The 18,606-nt window shown below is 38.3% G+C and overlaps 1 protein-coding gene, 1 long non-coding RNA gene and 1 pseudogene across 5 annotated transcripts; 2 read left to right on the forward strand and 1 right to left on the reverse strand.

Annotated features, from left to right (window-relative positions):
• Window positions 1-257: 257 nt before the first annotated feature.
• Window positions 258-11,554, forward strand: WSB1 (WD repeat and SOCS box containing 1). Of its 4 annotated transcripts, none has more exons than XR_004960333.1 (9): window positions 258-426; window positions 1,357-1,625; window positions 2,931-3,062; window positions 4,974-5,074; window positions 5,954-7,490; window positions 8,010-8,123; window positions 10,073-10,180; window positions 10,455-10,753; window positions 11,440-11,549. XR_004960333.1 is itself a non-coding variant. In XM_036268624.1 (9 exons), the coding sequence occupies exons 4-8, from the start codon at window positions 4,979-4,981 to the stop codon at window positions 10,612-10,614; spliced, it is 651 nt and encodes a 216-aa protein (XP_036124517.1). In that variant the 5' UTR covers window positions 264-426; window positions 1,357-1,625; window positions 2,931-3,062; window positions 4,974-4,978; the 3' UTR covers window positions 10,615-10,753; window positions 11,440-11,554. The 4 variants fall into 4 exon arrangements, 3 of the variants coding, with proteins under 3 accessions (XP_036124517.1, XP_036124518.1, XP_036124519.1); XM_036268624.1 differs by having other exon boundaries at window positions 264-426; window positions 7,318-7,490; window positions 11,440-11,554; XM_036268625.1 differs by lacking the exons at window positions 258-426; window positions 1,357-1,625; window positions 2,931-3,062; window positions 4,974-5,074 and having other exon boundaries at window positions 5,984-6,129; window positions 7,318-7,490; window positions 11,440-11,554.
• Window positions 11,555-13,858: 2,304 nt separating this feature from the next.
• On the forward strand, window positions 13,859-14,624 carry LOC118634661. Its single transcript, XR_004960386.1, has 3 exons — window positions 13,859-14,017; window positions 14,334-14,448; window positions 14,572-14,624. It is a non-coding gene; the product is annotated as an uncharacterized LOC118634661 (long non-coding RNA).
• Window positions 14,625-17,295: 2,671 nt separating this feature from the next.
• LOC118634660 lies at window positions 17,296-17,773 on the reverse strand (annotated as a pseudogene).
• Between the last annotated feature and the right edge of the window lie 833 nt (window positions 17,774-18,606).

Raw genomic sequence — 18,606 nt, forward strand, 5'->3', positions numbered from 1 at the left:
CTGTCTAAAAAGCCCTTGCTTTGGAAAGTGTTAGGAAACTCATTTCCCCAAAACTTGAAGATATTATCATTAAGGGGTCTTCATTCTAGGTATGTCCCCTCAAAGGGTGGAAAGCAGAACTCAATTGTATTTTGTCCTTATAGAAAAGAGAAAAAAATACTCAGTGGAGTTTGAGTGAGTCCCAAAATAATATGGAGGCAGTCTCAAATTCATTGCTGGTTATATATAATACCCTGTATTTTTCTTTTTCTTTTTAGTGAGATCACGTACTATAGGTGAACTTCTGGCTCTAGCAGCTCCTTTTGACAAGAAATGTGGTCGTGAAAATTGGACTGTTGCTTTTGCTCCTGATGGTTCATACTTCGCTTGGTCCCAAGGACATTGTACAGTAAAGCTTGTTCCGTGGTCCCAGTGCCATAAGAACTTGTAAGATATTTTTCTTTTTTTTTATTTTGTATTTGTAGAATTTCCTGTTTTCACTGTGTGGAGTAATAAAAAGATTTTGATATTTAAGGTTTTCCTTTGTAGACTATTGTAAATATGTTTTATCATAAGCCAAATGTATTTATTGGAAAATTTGTGGGAAGAATGATCTGGTCTTATATATTATAGAACACTTTCTTAGATACTTTGGTGTTTTTAATAAATGTTTCTGTGTATTAAAAGGCAGATTAATTGTGCCTTGGTGTAGTGTATATATTGTGTTGTGTCAGGTCAGGTGACCTTTATTATGTGACGCTTTTTGATTTCACAACATTTTATTAGATAACAGAGGTGCATAGATCATGTAATTACTTTTTATGTACTTGTTCTCTACTTGGGTTTGAGTGTGGATATTTGTTGGAAGTTTTTCTAAAATGTATCATAACCTAAATAATCCTTTCCTGCTTTTTGTGTCTAGTCGACTTTCATAGTTATATTTATTAATGTCCTTATTACATATTACTTTAGGTCTAGAAAATATGGGTAACTACTGATCACAGGGTTGTTTAGTTTTTTTTTAGGAAAGTTTTCTGGTGTCAGCTTCACAATATCTTCTTGAGTTTTTTATTTTGTTTTTTGTTTGTTTATACTTGCTTTAAGTTAGTTAAAGGAGTCCTAACTGATATGATGGTTTTGAAGAAAAAATTGAAAAAATAAATTATAAATTACTTTATTGTTGAATTTCTCTTTTTCAGCTACTGAGAATTTATTTGGTCATGCCCTCATAGCTAAAAGCAACTTTTCCCCTTCCCGTTTATAGGATTCTATTATTATTTAGTATCACTGTAACAATATTGAGGTTGTTTTAACTTTCATATCCACTGGAGTCCAGAGTAAATAATAATTAGATTTCAATCTGACCCTTTCCCCTAGTCTCTTACATGGCACAAAGAATATCGCTAATTCAAGCAGTTTGAGATTGTCAAGACAAAACAGTGATGGTGCTCAGAAAAATAAGCCTCGTGAACACATTATAGATTGTGGTGATATAGTCTGGAGTCTTGCTTTTGGATCTTCGGTTCCAGAAAAACAGAGTCGCTGTGTAAATATAGAATGGCATCGCTTCAAATTCGGACAAGATCAGCTACTCCTTGCCACAGGGTTAAACAATGGGCGTATCAAAATATGGGATGTATATACAGGTATGGATTCATAGCTTTAAAAGCAAATTTGATTATTTTATGATGCAGGGTGGTGCCCATAGGATTTGAGGATTTTAATTTCCTGAAAAGCAATTGGTACAATGTATCTGTTTAGTTGGCCTAATAGCATCTTCAGCTATGGCTTTAATTTAGGATAATAGAGTTCACATTGCTTGATCACTTGTCAGAGAATATTACAGCCGGAATGGCAAAAAGAAATGTTTTACTAATTATCACTTATAACTAGTAATTTAGTTTATGACTCAAATAGCAAGGTGTTTTGTTTTGTTTTTTTAATATAGTTTTCAGTGATTGAGAGCTTACAAGCCTCAAGATAAATTGGGTTTTTAACAATCATCTAACCCTTTGGAAGGTTTTAGGGACATTTTTTCTAAAGTTTAACTAGATAGGATTAGAAGTCACATTCTTTGGGTAATGAAAAGTAAATGTGTTGTTCACTGCCTAATTTCTGGCTGATAGTATGCACTAAAAAATTTGAAGAATTTTTAAAAATGAGCATTAGGACAATATGTACATTAGAACACAGCAAGTGATTTGAACACTGAGGATGAGTCATTAAATTTTATTCCTGAAAAAAATTAGGCATATAGATTTTTAATCCTCACCTGAGGTTTTTTTTTTTTTTCTATTTACCTTCAGATAGAGTGGGAGGGAGAGAGAGAGAGACATCGATGTGAGAGGGACACATCGACTGGTTGCCTCCCACACGACCCTGACTGTGGCTGGGAGTGAACCACAACCGAGCTATTTGCCCTTGACTGGAATCGAGCCCGCGACTCATTGGTCCGCTGGCTGATGCTCTAACCGCTGAGCCAAACCGGCCAGGGCTAGGCATATAGATTTTCATAGAAAACAAAACTCTTATAATACTAGATAAAATACTTTTTTTTTTTTTTCCACTGAGATTATGTTTGAGCCAGACCAACCAGGGCTCAAGAATTCCCTTTTAATTTTTTCTAATAAATATAGGCTTTGCACCATGGTGGGTGTGGCTCACTTGGTTGAGCATTCACCCAGAGGTTGCTGGTTAGATTCTCAGTCAGGGCACATAGGTTGTGGGCTTGAATCCCCAGTAGGGGGCATGCAGGAGTCAGTCAATCAATGTTTCACTTTCTCTCCCTTTAAAGGTAATAGTAAAAACACTAATAAATAAGTCATTTTTACACTTGGTAAGCTGAAGAGGTGCCCAAGTATTTTTTTAAATGGTGAGGAACACTATTTTATAAAATAGAAGCTGATAAACATTATTAACATTGTCTTATTTTCCCTTTTCATTGCATTTAGGAAAACTCCTCCTTAACTTGGTAGATCATACTGAAGTGGTCAGAGATTTAACTTTTGCTCCAGATGGGAGCCTGATCCTAGTGTCAGCTTCAAGAGACAAAACTCTGAGAGTGTGGGACCTGAAAGATGATGGTATGTCTTTTTTTCCAGGCTGTGAAAAAGAGTTAGTTTCTTGTTACTACTACTGAAAGGTATATCTGGAACATTTGACTTAAAAGTGGCATATGATCAGTTTCCTTTTTTCTACTTAGTCCTTTGGTCTCTTTCCCTGTATAGATTTTTTAAAAATCAGTATGACTCAGAATAGGAGCCAGCAGTTACTCTAAATAAATAATCTAATATTATTCAGAAAATAACCACGCAGATCTGTATCAACTATTCGAGGATAAAATCTAGAACAGTTTTAGAGTTTTATATGAATTGGTCTGTGTTGGTTTATTTTCTTATCTTAGGGAGGGTTACTCATTTGCTTAGTGAAAATTTAAATAGACCTTGAATAGCAAACAGATATAACTTGGTGATCTAATTAAATTTATATTAAAATATGATTTGTTCAGAATTTATAACATGTAAATGCTAGTAAACATAAAATTACATTGGATAGGTTAAGTAAGAAATTACCTTATAAACAGTAAAAGATTTGACCTTCAATATAATAAAAGATGTCAGTGTCAAGTACTCAGATTTTTCTGAAACCTTGATCATTGTGATGCTTATTAATAAAGTTTTGGAGAAGCTAACTTGTTTGAGAGGACCATAGAGAGTATTTCTTCCCTCTTCTTAGCCTCTAATGAGTTTACAGTTTCAACTAAAACCTTGTATTTAAATAAGATCTGTTAATTCTCTGACAGCCTTAAGCTGGAAGTTGACAGGCTTGCTTAGGTAGTTTAAATTGAATGTAGTAGGAAGCAACACCCTCACATTTGGAGACTTGTTCCAGCTGATGGGTAGTGACCATTGCCTAATAAAATAATATGCTACTGTTAACCAAACCATGAGGTGCTTCCTCTGCATTTCAACAATTCTCTGATTTCTCAGCTGTTGAAGGATCAAGGGATTCCAATAGTTAGAACAGTTTGATAATTAAATTTTTATATTCTTTTGCATATCATATAGTGCTTATTTTCTCAACATATTATTATTATTTTTTTTTATCCTCACCCGAGGACATTTTCCCATTTTTTTGTTCAGGTAGAGTTGGGGGGAGAGAGAGGAACAGAGACAGAGAGAGAAACATCGACGCGAAAGGGACACATCGAGCGGCTGCCACCCACACGACTGACCAGGGCCGGGGACAAACTGCAACCGAGGTACGTGCCCTTAGCGGGAACCGAACCCTGGCCTCTCAGGACCGCAGGTCGACGCCCTAACCGCTGAGCCAAACTGGCCAGGGCTCTCAACATATTTTTAGTTGTGTGCATATGTTTTAAGAATGTAGACTCAGTAAAATGTAAGCTCCAAGAGAGTAGGGACTTTGTCTTAAACAGCTGTATCTTCACTGCCTGTAGTAGTAGGTATTTAGTAAATATTTGTAAAATTAAGAGTTAATATTTACTTAGCCATAATTGTATGCTTTAGGTAAAATGTACAGGGGATTTGAAGAAGAATATAGGTTAGCAAAAAGAAAGAAGGGTGAAAAGACATTTTGAAGATGTTCATTAAGTCTCAACCTTGCTGTGTATCAGTTCTTTCATTTGTAGAATAAAGGGATTGGACCAAAAGAAGTCTCTCTTCTATAAATAAAGGGTCTGCAGGCTTTTTCTTAAAGGGCCAGATGGCAAATGTTAGGCTTATAGACCATGCTAACTCTGCTATAGTTACTCTGTTCTTACATTGGAGTACAACATAAACAAATTGGCATGACTGTATTCCAATAAAACTTCAGCTTCAAAAATGGGTAACTGATGTATATTGCCAACCTGTTAATAGATAAATCATTGCTGCTGTGGAAGTTTGTGATTCTATGATTCTGCCATTTTCGAATGATACTCATTTGAAGTGGATTCTAGGATTAACACCAGTATTTTTGTTGTTGTTGTTCAGGAAACATGATGAAAGTATTGAGGGGCCATCAGAACTGGGTATACAGCTGTGCATTCTCTCCTGACTCTTCCATGCTGTGCTCAGTGGGAGCCAGTAAAGCAGTACGTGTCAAAGTTCCTATGTATTTGTTGTGAATTGGATTATAATAATATGTGCATAATCATTTTAAATTTAAGTAACATATTAAGTCTGTGCTCGGTGTCATGAATATCATAAATGTTTTATTTTGTGATGGGGAGAATTTGCATGAGGGAAATTAAATATACTTATTGATTGTGCAGTGAGAAATTGGATTGTTTTTAGTTAGAGATACTATTGATTAAATAAGGGATTTGTCAAATTCATTTTTTCTAAGATCTAGGAAAGTTTATGTGGTATAGAAGAAATATAGTCCAAATGTTAAGACATTCCCTTGCTAATAATTTTCTTCTCTGTTGTTCTATTTTTTGTCCAGTTTGCTGTTTAAAAAGTTTGAGTCCCAGCTGGTCCTGGACATTTAACTGAAAAAAAGTAACTTAAAAATCTAATAAAAATTAAAGTAGCACTCACGTATGTTCTAGAGTGAACTATAGAAGAAATAGTCTGTCTTGTGCTAACAGGCGTAGCATACCTGTAGACAGATAAAGTATAAAGTAACTCTCAAGAGGGTTATGCTTATTCATGAACTCTTTAGTTGTCTACCAGTTCTGAGTTAGTAGAGTTAGAGATCTTTTTAGCTTCAGATATTTATGTAAATGGTTGAAGTCCAAATACATGGGATGATCACAATACACTTTGAAATAATGGGGGGTGGGAGGCTGGTTAAATGCATTTTATCTATATCCAATAAGTATGTTAAAATGATAGTTGCAAATGTTGCAAGTTTAGAAACAAATATTTAGTTTAGTTCTTTAAAAATCATAAGAAGAACAAAGCTAGATGTTGACATTGCTATTTTAGGCTGTGTGTTTTCCATATGCTTCTTGCTTTCCCTGTCACAGGTGGTGGCAGCAATATTGGTGTGATTGAGGTTATGCTGGCACCACTCGCACACAGGCGCACAATGGTGTTAGCTGGGCAGAAAGAGTGGCATCTCTGGCTGCCGGGCTGGGGGCGACCTTTACCATAGGATGAAGTAACCTTGCATTCGGCTGCAAGGTGTACTGTACGTACACAGGTGCTGGTCGATGTCCCTTTCTGCTTTTCTTTCTTTCTTTTTTTCTTTTTTAAAATAATTTCCCCCAGTGAAACCCACTGACTCCTCCAAGTAAATTGATCTTCCAGTCTGTTGGAATTGGGAGTCTGTTATGTGAAACCAATTTAATGTAATGTAATTGGCTTTCAGATGGTTTCTCTGTACTATTTTTTGGAATTCTTTGAGATGATATAGATACCTTAAGTCTGATCCAATTTAAAATTTGTGATTTTTTTCCTTTGGAAGTAATATATTGTGTCTGTGCAGAAAAAATGTAGCCAAAAGGAATACTTTATCCCAAGAGGAAGAGAGATTTGTGTTACTAGGATTGTTTAATTTCCAAGCTCACATTTAGTATAACAGACTACAGTAAACATTAGAATCCTATTTATAGCTATTCTGCACAGTCTAACTACTACTGATTTTAGAATCTAAAACTATATGTGAACTTGTACTAAAGTAATTTAAATGTTTTATACTTAAAATGACTAATGATTGTATGGTCAGTTTGGGAAAAATAAGATTAGCAAATCTTGATTCACAGAAATGTTGATTGTATTATTTTCGTAAATTAGCATTTTCATTTTGTAATGTGGTTTAACATCCTTGTTGTTTGCCAAAGAAATTTCATTTGGCTGTGAAAATTCTCTTTGCTTGCAGTATCTGTTTCTCTTCCTAGGCTCACGTTGGTGACCCAAGCCTTTTGTAAACAAGTGATTATCTCAAAGGGAGATGCCAATGGAGTAACAATTTGTTAACCTTACATTTTCTGTCTGTATATATTTTTTAAAATTTGGTAGTTTCTGGAAGAAAAAGAAGGGTTTGTAGTACTTAACCCTATTTATTTCTGTATATTTTAGTTAATTAGTTTTGGAATAAATGGATTTCAGTATAACTTGTGGTTAAATTGTACTGCCTTTTTTATGTTTAGGCTATTTTTTAATTAACATTTAACAGAAACATTTGAAATAGAATTTGCATGTCTACTTTAATTAACGTAAAGACTGATTTTAATCTGACTATGACACTGAGCATATTCTTTTAATTATCTGTAATTTATCATGTTTAATTTAATATAATTGAATTAAATTTAGCAGTTTTAGTTTAAGATGTGCCATTTTGTCCTCTGTGTGTCTGAATGAAGCTATAACATTTGCCTTTTTATTGCAGGTTTTCCTCTGGAATATGGATAAATATACCATGATACGGAAACTAGAAGGACATCACCATGATGTTGTAGCTTGTGACTTTTCTCCTGATGGAGCATTACTGGCTACTGCATCTTATGATACTCGAGTATATATCTGGGATCCACATACTGGAGACATTCTGATGGAATTTGGGTGGGTGTACAGCATGAATTATTTTAGTCTGTAATTCATCTCTGGCTATCAGTATAACTTTTAAGAAACTACATGAATGATTAGAATTACTAATGTGAAACCTAAAATTGCAGTCTGTTGTCATTTAAAATTTTGTTATTATTTAAGCCCTTAAATAATGCAAAGCTTTTTAAATATAAATTCTAAAAATAAACTTGGCTCTCTTGGTACAGATCTTGTTGTTTAATAGGATATGACTCTGTAGAAGTCATTATATTTATAGTTTCATATTGAAAAAAGTAGTTAAAACTAAAGTTGAACTCAATCTTAGTGCCTTTTAAACCACATTCGTAAAATATTAGTAATTCTTTTTGGATCTTTTTCGTCTAATTTGGATACATCAGCTCTTCTCAAGTCTTCTTAGTTGTGTTTTTAAAGCCACTTTAAACATTACTCAAAGACAGATATGCTTTGTACCTGAGTAATTTTGTTTCTTGAAGTGATTGTCATTTCCACTGAAAACCTGTATTTTGACTTCAGGCACCTGTTTCCCCCACCTACTCCAATATTTGCTGGAGGAGCAAATGACCGATGGGTACGATCTGTATCTTTTAGTCATGATGGACTGCATATTGCAAGCCTTGCTGATGATAAGTAAGTGTGTGAATCACAGCTTGACCTATTTATTATTGCCGTTTAAAGAGTTCCTTTTATTCTTCTACTTAATGAAAACATTCTTAAAGCTAAAGGGGAGAAAAAAATCTTTCTGCAGTTTGGGTTTTAGTGTCTCTTTCTCTAGACTACTATATCTTGGGAGATGTTGGTGTGTCTTAAAGAAGGTTGACCTGAACAGTATCCATGTCAACTAAAAATAATGCATACCTTTCCTGTATTCCTTGTTTGTTAACTAGTTCAGGGAAACTGGGTATAAAGTAGAAATTAGTTAGCTTTTAGCCTAGCAACACTATCTTACAAAGGTTGAAGCAGAAGGACATTGTCAATGGAGTAAAAAGAGTAATTTGGCCCGCTGGTGTGGCCTGATTGAGTGTCGTCCCATGGACTGAGAGATCCTGGTCAGGGCACATACCTGGGTTGTGGGCTCAGTCCCCAGTTAGGGGGCTTGCAGAAGGCAGTTGATCAACATTTTTCACATCAATGTTTCTATCTCTCTCCCTTCCTCTCTCTCTAAAAAATTAATAAAAAGAATAGTTTGTGTCCACTCTGATTGGGACTACAAGATAGATGAAATGTCACATGGATGAGATGTGCTTTTTTTCTTTTTAATCCTCACCCGAGGACATTTTTTGATATTTTGTTCAGATGGAGTGGGAGGGAGAGAGAGAGAGAGAAACATCGACGTGAAAGGGACACATCGAGTGGTCGCCACCCACACGACCCAACCAGGGCCGGGGACAAACTGCAACCGAAGTACGTGCCCTTAGCGGGAACCGAACCTGGGTCTCTCCAGACCACAGGTCAATGCTCTAACCGCTGAGCAAAACCGGCCAGGGCGAGGTGTGCTTATTAATAAGCAGAAACTAGATATAGCCATTCCATTTTCTCATGCTTTTATCTTACAATGTGCATGGATTAAGAAATTTGGTCACATTAATTCAGAAAGCAACTCATCGTCTTTCCAGAATGTTAGCAAATACAGGTAGAGTTTTGTTTTTGTTTTTTATCCTCACCCGAGGATATTTTTCCATTTTTCGTTCAGGTAGAGTGGGAGGGAGAGAGAGACATAGATGTGAAAGGGACACATTGAGTAGCTGCCTCCCGCATGACCCAACCAGGGCTGGGGACAAACTGCAACCGAGGTACACGCCCTTAGTGGGAACCGAACCCAGGTCTCTCTGGACTGCAGGTCAACGCTCTAACTGCTGAGCCAAACCAGCCTGGGCTGGGTAGAGTATTTTTTTTATTTGCCAGTAATCATTGCTTTTCTGTTTGCTCAGATAAGTTCTGAATGTCAGTTTTCTACCGTTCCTAGACACCATCTACCTAGGTGAAAAGGCTTATAAACATCTTGGAATGAGAATAAAACAGATCAGATATTGGTTTTTAAATGTAAGAAAAAGGGAAAAGGTTTGGGCTTTGAGCATTATGGATCTGAACTGGAAAGGGAAGATAGACATGCATTATAGTCTCTTAAATTATGAGTTGACCCAGTAGACTATATATAAAATACTTAAAAATTATATATATATATATATATATATATATATATATATATATATATTCTCACAGGAGGACATGTTTATTGATTTTTAAGGGAGGGGGAGAGAGAAATATCAATGTATTGCCTCCCATTCACACCCCCACTAGGAATTGAACCTGTAACCTAGGTATGTGCCCTGACCAGGAATAGAACCCAAAATCTCTTGGTGCATAGGACGACACTCCAACCAAGTGAGCCACCTGGCCAGGGCAAGACTATAACATACTTGATAAAGCAAATTACAGTAATTGCTTGCTAGTGATTTATGTGTGAATGTACTGTTTTGTGACTCAGAATATAGTGGCATTTCTTTCTCAATTTTGAAAGTTGCTTTTACATTAAATTTCCTACTAGATACTTATTAGACAATGTATTTTCTTCCCAGAATGGTGAGATTCTGGAGAATTGATGAGGATTATCCAGTACAAGTTGCACCTTTGAGCAATGGTCTTTGCTGTGCCTTTTCTACTGATGGCAGTGTTTTAGCTGCTGGGTAAGTCCATTTTTAAATTTTGTCTGTGTTTTCAAGAGACAGTTTCAGGTGGTTTTTAGTCAAAGCAGCCAGTATTTATTGTTAGTAAATCTTTTATAAGGGCTCTTTATAATATTGCTTTGTCATAGAGGAGATCGTGAGCATTGGTTAGGTCTCCTTAATTAGTTTTTAAAGTGCAGTTTGTGACAGCCTTGGATGGTAGTTGTCTGGGTGTGGGATATTGAAACACATGTACCCGGATGACTGAGCTTGTGGTTTTTTTGTTTCTGTGTAGGACACATGATGGAAGTGTATATTTTTGGGCCACTCCAAGGCAAATCCCTAGCCTTCAACATTTATGTCGCATGTCGATCCGGAGAGTGATGCCCACTCAAGAAGTCCAGAAGCTGCCGATTCCTTCCAAAGTGTTGGAGTTTCTCTCCTATCGTATTTAGAGGACTCTGCAAATATGAGTAGTTGGGACTGATGGAGCACACTAGACACAAACCTCAAGCTTTACTGACTTCAAGTATCTGTTTTCAAAGTTTAGAAGATTTATTTAACTTGATATGTTCTTGTACTACATTTTGATCAGTTGAGTTTTTTAAATATTATTTATAGACTACAGTAGAAATACTCTGAACATTAAAAATGTAATTGTTTTTCTAAAATTTAACTGTGAAAACATACATACATGTACATATTTAGCTATAAGCTGCTATGTGTTGAATGGACCCTTCTGCTTCTCTAATCTTTAGCTCTGACATGTATATATTGCTTCAGTAGAGCCACAGTATGTATCTTTGCTGTAAAGTGGAAGAAATTTTTTTATTCTGGGACACTGAGTTTAGATGGTAAATATTGACTTAAGAATGCTGAATTGCCTCATAAAATGGGGGAGGGGGCGATTAGACGGCTGACTTGCAAATAAAACAAAGTTTTTGTATAGGGAAGGATTTTGTTTTCCTTAACGGTGACATCTGACAGGTAGAGTTTGAATGTGGCATGATTCAATTAAAAACTGCCAGGATATAACTAGAGAAAGGGTGTCCTTTTTTTCTCCCTCAAACTGCTGCAGACCTTAATTTTGGAAAGCAGCTTGTTACTTTAACCCCTGTGATATAAAGTATTACAAATTTTAGTCAATTTGAAAATCCATCTACTGTATTATTTTATTGCTAAATATTTTGTTGTTTGTAATAAGGGTCAGTTATTTTAAGACCATGGTTTTGTGCTTTTTGCCATTTTGTTTATTTTACATGTATCTTATGTTTCTGCAGGGGGTAATATTGGTGATTTACTTACCAAAGAGAAGCAATACAGCATACCTGCTTTTTTGCCTTCTGTTATTTATCTTACCTGCAGATATTAAGAATGTATGTATTATGTAAAATGCTGATTATATATTTTTGTTGAGTTTTTTTAATTAAAGACAGAAAAATTACTCTTCTGGAAATGTTTCTTAAATATGTTGGAAGGTTTAATAGTTTTTGTCTCTCTCCATTGTAAGATTGTTGGAGTACCACAAGCAAATTAAGCAAGCAAGGTAGTGAAGAAATAGCACAATTATAGGGCTAGAGTTAATGCTTCATGAATTTAACTTTTATATTGGTTTCTTCTGGGAGAATTGTTGTAGTAATGCTTACTTTAAAAACTATAGAACAAAGGAAAATAACTACTGAGCAAAAGAAAAATAGACCCTGGCCAGTTTGGCTCAACGGTTAGAGCGTCTGCCTGCGGTCCAGAGAGACCCGGGTTTGGTTCCCGCTATAAGGGCATGTACCTCGGTTGCAGTTTGTCCCTGGCCCTGGTTGGGTTGTGTGGGTGGCAGCCACTCGATGTGTCACGTCGATGTTTCTCTTTCTCTCTTCCTCTCTCTCCCTCCCACTCTATCTGAACAAAAAAAAAAAAACACGAAAAAATGTCCTCGGACGAGGATAAAAAATATAGGATCTTTTAGGGGAACTAATAGGCTTATAAAGTAAACCAATCTGATTAAAATAGCCATAAGAAAAAATTAGTGTTGTGGGCCCTTTGAAGAAGCCGTAAAAAGCAAAACCTATTATTAGCTCTGTGTGCTCTTGAAGACTTGATAGTTTTACTAAGAAGTTATTTTGAAGTACTTACATTTGGCTCTGTTAAGAGTGTGTATATATATGGCTGTAGGTTATGAATTTGAAAGCCAGTAGAAAGTTTGCCAAAGTTACTTCTTGAGAATCACCTGTATTTTATGAAAAGAAGCACAAAAGCATCTTATCTTTAAACTTGTGATTTTTTTCATTTTATTTAATATATATGCTGTATTATTTTTTATTTTTATTTGTTTTTTGTTAATCCTCACCTGAGGATATTTTTCCATTGATTTTGTTGTTGTTGTTAGCTAGAGTGGAAGGAAGGGGGTGATTGGGGTGGGGAACATCCATGTGAGAGAGACTCATCGATTGGTTGCCTCCTGCATGACTCCGACAGGCTGGGGATCAAACCTGCAACACAGGTATGTGTCCTTTACTGGGAATCGAACCCACGATCCTTCAGTCCATGGACTGGTTCTAACCACTGAGCAAAACCAGCCAGGGCTCTGCTGTATTATATTAAAGTAAGATACATTACTAATTCTTCACAACATTTAAATTATTTACTCTCCAACCAATGTATTAAACCAAGTAAAAATAGCATTTTTGGATGAATCATTGTCTGAACAGGCCAGAATTGCTTGCTTCCTTTTCCCATGAAAACCATAGTGCCACCTGGCCAGTGTGGCTCAGTGGATTGAGCGTCGTCCCATGGGCTGAGATCAGATCCTGGTTCAATTCCTGGTCAGGGCACATGCCCGGGTTGTGGGTTCAATCCCCAGTAGAGGGGTGTGCATGGTGCAACTAATCAGTGTTTCTCTCTCACATCAATGTTTCTATCTCTCCCTCTCTCTCAAAACATTTTTTAAAAAACCACAGTGCCAGGATGAAAGGAAGATGGCAGAATATGAGTTAAGTAGAAACATGCTTATGTCTTCCATTTGTCAGGAAGAAGGTAATAATAGGATGGTAATACTTTAATGTACTTATTAAAGTATTAGACTGAGTGACCAAAGCAAGGGGGAAGTAGGGAAGATGTGGTTGAAGTCTTAACATAGGTCAAATTCTAGCTACATGATTTAAAATGACCTCTCTCTTCTAGTCTTTGCCACAAACACGTCATTTGGAGAACTGGCGGGGCTTTGTGTAAACGTAGGAAAATGCTTCTCATGCTTAGCACAATTTCAGATGATCTAAATGACTTGTCCTATAACTTGATCTTAGGTTGACAAGGCTTAAATTTATGATTTCCTGCCTGCTTGTGATTAAGGCAAAGTTGTATTCAACTGGGTGGTATTACCCTCAGGGCAGCAAGACCAAAAAAGGCTGGACTACGCCGGAGCATGCTTATGGGTTGAGGCAGTGGCTGGTGGATGCTGAGGGCCTGGCTGTCGGCCAGCCAGCACAGGGATAAGAAAATACAGCGTATGAGAAACAAAACATTGTCTCACAAGCCAGAAACCACTGAGACAGTGACTCCAACCTCCAGATTCATTAGAATGAAGGTTGTGGATGATAAATATTTTATCCAAGTAATTCTGATCAGATTCTGGCCTATGACAGTGCGTTTCATCTACAGAATTTATAGATTTTAAAAACAGTATTGTACTATGGTATATGGGTTTACTCTTGTATGTCAGTTTCAAAATCATAGATAAAGCATTAATTGAAGTACCCTAGTTTTTGTTTTGTTTGTAATCTTCTCCCCTCAGAAGAAAGAGATTTTGGTGGCAAACAAAGTGCAACCAGGAGAAAGGGTCATCATAACCTTGGCTTCATGTTTGTGGTAAGAAGTTTGGGAGGAATGAAGATTAACAGGCAATCTCAACTTGCCCTTTGCTTGCCTTTGTAGCCCAAAACAAAACATTTGGTCTAAATCAGGTATAGAGTGATCTGTTTTATACAGGTGATGGGGTAGCTTTGTGTGGTTTGACTTGGTGTTATTTTAACATTTGAAGAATTGGGATTAAAAAAAAAAACTTGAATGAGGCTAGTATTGGGGGGGGGGGGCGGATTTAATTCCATTTAAATTAACTCCCATCATTATTTTCCCTGTTAAAGACTACAACAATGATTAATCATCCTCGTGGTTTCTCTTTCAGAGATAATAGAAGTCCAGAAACTTTTTCTAGTTGTAATATCATAGAGAAGTTGCTCTTCTGGTGTGAAAGTAAACCCCAGACTTTGTCAGGAATAGACTATGATACAGTGATGATGGTGAGAGGTTTTTGTGTTTGTTTGTGTGGTTGATTTGTTTTAAAACAGTCTGAAGCAGCAGTGGCTCTTTTAAAAATTTGTTCTCCGAAAAAATAGTGTGAACTAGAAATCATCTCATGTTAGGTCAGGAAAGGAGATGAAGTGACATGCAATGAAGACAGGAAGCGGCAACTCCAGTAAGTCGTTTTATGTATACTATTAATAATGAAGTGTTCTCAACAAAAGAAAACAAAAAGTGACGTATATTAAAAGTTACCCGAGGAATGAGGATAATACAAAAATGGAAACCATAGAGAGATAAATGTGCACTAAGTGAGCCAAAGATTAGGCTCAGAACTAACAGAATGGGAAGCCTCCCCAGTAAGTCATGATGCACAGTGTCTGTCTCATAGCATTTGTGAGGAGAGTCAGTTAAGCTTGCTGTGGGACCAGCAGGAATGCTTCCTGAAAATGTTTTCAATAGAAGGAAACTGCTAGATCACACAGATAGCCACGTTTTTTAGTCCTCAACCACCTCCCCACCTCCAAGCCCACTAGGATAATTTGGCAGGAGTTACATGGGTTTCGAGTTCTCTCTTGAATGATACCAGTTGAGCTTAAAGGAGAAACAGCAGCCATTCCGATGGGCCAACTGTTGCAAGGGTCTGCAGCCCCCAAAGTCAAAGGTTGACCTATTTTGTAACACAAGCCTATTTCACTTGTTTTATTCATTTTCATGGCATTCCCAAATCTTGTAGATAATTTGAGTTTATGACCTAACTGGCTTCGTTTTGATGGTTACGGATAAGCTGCCTCAGCCCTAAGGGTTCTTGTCCGTTTCTTAAATTCCATTAGTCTTAGTTCATTTCCATGCCACTTGGCCTTTCAAATATGCTCTGTTGCTAGTTACTCCTTAGGGATTGATGCCTCATTTAGAAGGCAACTGTGTCACGCATGGTGGAGGTTGGTTCTCTCAGCCTTCTCTCTTGGGGCTCGGCTGGCATGTGGGTCACAGTGACTGGTTGTTGGAGCCATGGAAAGATGAGAGACTGGACCCTGGTCAGCAGGCATGGAAGCACCCCCAGGTTGGGGAATTGGGATGAGAGGCCCAGTGCCAGCCCATCCGGCTTGTGCTGAGCAGAAAAAGCAGCTCTCAGACTGGGTCATGCTGCTGGCAAAGACCCAGCCTTCTCGGCTTAGCCCCATCTGGCCTCAGATCAGGAGGAGGTTCATATAGCAGGTTGGCCCAGTTTCTCACCCCAGGGACTGCTGCCCAGTGGACTTGGCAGAAGTGCTGGCTGAGGCTGCAGTCCCAAGAAAGACTTGGGTGATTGCTGGCTTGGCTACTTAACAGTTTGTAGCTTGGGGAGATTTGATATAAATGCTGTAATAAAGTAATAATGCCTCACCTGCATAAATAGTGTTTAGCTTTTATTTCATATCTGCACAGTGTCAGTACATGGTAGGCATTCAGTGTTTGTTACCACTACCATTTGTTGAGCACGGGCCGTGGGCTCATTGCTATTCCTGGTGCTTCCCAGCAACTCTGAAGTATTATCCCCATTTTATAGGTGTGGAGGTTCAGAGAGACCGACTCACTCCTCTAGGTCATGCAGCTAAGAAATGCCACCCAGGATATAATTCTGGTTACTCTGTCTCCAGAGCCCTGTTTCTATAATGGCCATGGATGGGCTCTATAATTTAGGAAAAGCACTCAGTCAACATCAGACTCCTAAATTAATTCCTGCCCGCCCTGGCCGGTTTGGCTCAGCGGTTGGAGCATCCGCCTGCGGTCCGGAGAGACCCGGGTTCGGTTCCCGCTAAGGGCACGTACCTCGGTTGCAGTTTGTCCCCGGCCCTGGTTGGTCGTGCGGGTGGCAGCCACTCGATGTGTTCCTTTCACATCGATGTTTCCCTCTCTCTCTCTTCCTCTCTCTCCCTCCCACTCTGTACAAAAGATGGAAAAATGTCCTCGGGTGAGGATAAAAAAAATAAAAATAAAAATAATTAATTAATTAATTCCTGCCCTCCTCTTTGCCAATCCCCCGGGGTCAAGTATGATGTCAGGCTTAACCTTTCCCAACACACTCCACCTTTCACTGCATTGTGGACAAAACAAAGAAGGAATAACTCCAAATATAATTTTGTGATCAAAACCCACACAGACAAGAACACGACTGTTGTGCTCTGCCCTTTGCCCACTGCCTGGGGAATTACCCTGGACATTGGTTAGTTGTTCCTCCACACTGTGCTCCTTAGGAACTTACTTTACCACAAACAAATCATTTGTGTTGCCCATCTAAACAACCCAACTCAGACAGGCTGAAGCAGGAAGTAGCAAAATAGTCACTGAAGGTGAGAAAGTCAGATAGATGGCCTTTAAAGCAGCCCCACTGCCTTTAAAGATCAACATTAGGTCAGGTTACAAGCTGCCAAATGCAGGGAAAACCTGAGGCCCTTGCATCAGCTGGGCGGACAAGGTGAGACAATTGTCTGGAGCTGACCTCGTGGGAATCGCAGCCACCAGGTGGCACGGCCAGAGTCCTGGAGGCCAGACTGGATTGGGTGGGAGTTAACCAGGTCAACTGATGCATCAGGAGAGCAGGGACAGTTCACAGTCAGGAATAAAGAATCAGATCATTCCTACTGTATTCATGGATTACAAGTTACACTTTTATCCCCACGCATTTGAACGTCTCTGAACTTGGGATGTTTTTATTGAAATTATTTTAATTTAGAAATAGAAAACATCTTGGAAGAAAGAAAGACAAAACAAAACATGTAGGCAAATTTTTTTACTCCATGAGCTTCTCAAATCTTCACTGTTCACCAATCCCCAAGATGAAAAACCCTCCTCTAAAAAGGCCTTCAGCCACCAACAATGATGCTATTAAAGGGATGTGGATCAATTTCACAAAAAAGCCAGTGAACCCCATTGTAGCAAATCCTATTGCTGTTGCCATGGCGATCTTCTGGAATTCTTTTCTTTCTTTCTTTTTTTTTATCCTCACCCGAGGCTATTTTTCCATTTTTTTGTACAGATAGAGTGGGAGGGAGAGAGAGGAAGGGAGAGAGAGAGAGAAACACCGACGTGAAAGGGACACATCGAGTGGCTGCCACCCGCACGACCAACCAGGGCCGGGGACAAACTGCAACCGAAGTACGTGCCCTTAGCGGGAACCGAACCCGGGTCTCTCCGGACCGCAGGCCGACGCTCTAACCACTGAGCCAAACTGGCCAGGGCTGGAATTCTTTTCTTATCAGGTTTGGTGAGTCTTTTAACCAGCCAAATTGAATCCTTCACAAACTGCCAACTGGGCTCAACGAACTGCATTACCTGATCCATGATGCTGCCCGCTGACACCTCGGATGCCCCTTGGGATGTATTTTAGAATTGATGGTGTCTTTAAGGTTTTGTTTTTTTTTCTTTCTTTCTTAAGTTATTCACATTATAATAGTACAGATTATAACCAGTGGCATCTAGGATTTGATGAAATACAAAGCAGAGCCCTGGCCAGGTGGCTCCCTTAGTTGGAGCATTGTCCTGTCCACCAAAGTAATATGGGTTTGATCCCTGGTCGGGGTGCGTACAGGAGGCAACAGATTGATGTTTCTCACATCAATGTTTCTCTCCCTCTCAATTCAATATAAATAAATAAAAACAAAGTCAATGGAATTTATATATAATTAAAAGGTGAGTGAGATGTTATAGATAATATTAGGAGTGGAAGACATGAGAAACAGGTAGTAAAAGTGAGGTAAGATGAGGCAAGCAAAGGTCTACAACATTCATGAGCCCTTCCTGAAAACTGGCTTGATGAAATCCAGCCAATGTAATCTTTTTAAATTTTTTTTTTTTATCCTCACCTGAGGACTTTTTCCTTTTTTTTTTTTGTTCAGGTAGAGTGGGAGGGAGAGAGAGGAACAGAGAGAGAGAGAGAAACATCAACGTGAAGGGACACATAGAGTGGCTGCCACCCGCACAACCCAACCAGGGCCGGGGACAAAACTGCAACCAAGGTACATGCCCTTAGCGGGAACCGAACCCGGGTCTCTCAGGACCGCAGGCCGCCGCTCTAACCGCTGAGCCAAACCGTCCAGGGCTATTAAAATTTTTAAAAATAACGTTTATGAACATTGCTATGACCCAGGTACTGTTCTACGAGCCTAACATGTATA

Source organism: Molossus molossus, unplaced genomic scaffold (assembly GCF_014108415.1).
Source record: "Molossus molossus isolate mMolMol1 unplaced genomic scaffold, mMolMol1.p scaffold_m16_p_19, whole genome shotgun sequence".
NCBI classification, from domain to species: Eukaryota; Metazoa; Chordata; class Mammalia; order Chiroptera; family Molossidae; genus Molossus; species Molossus molossus.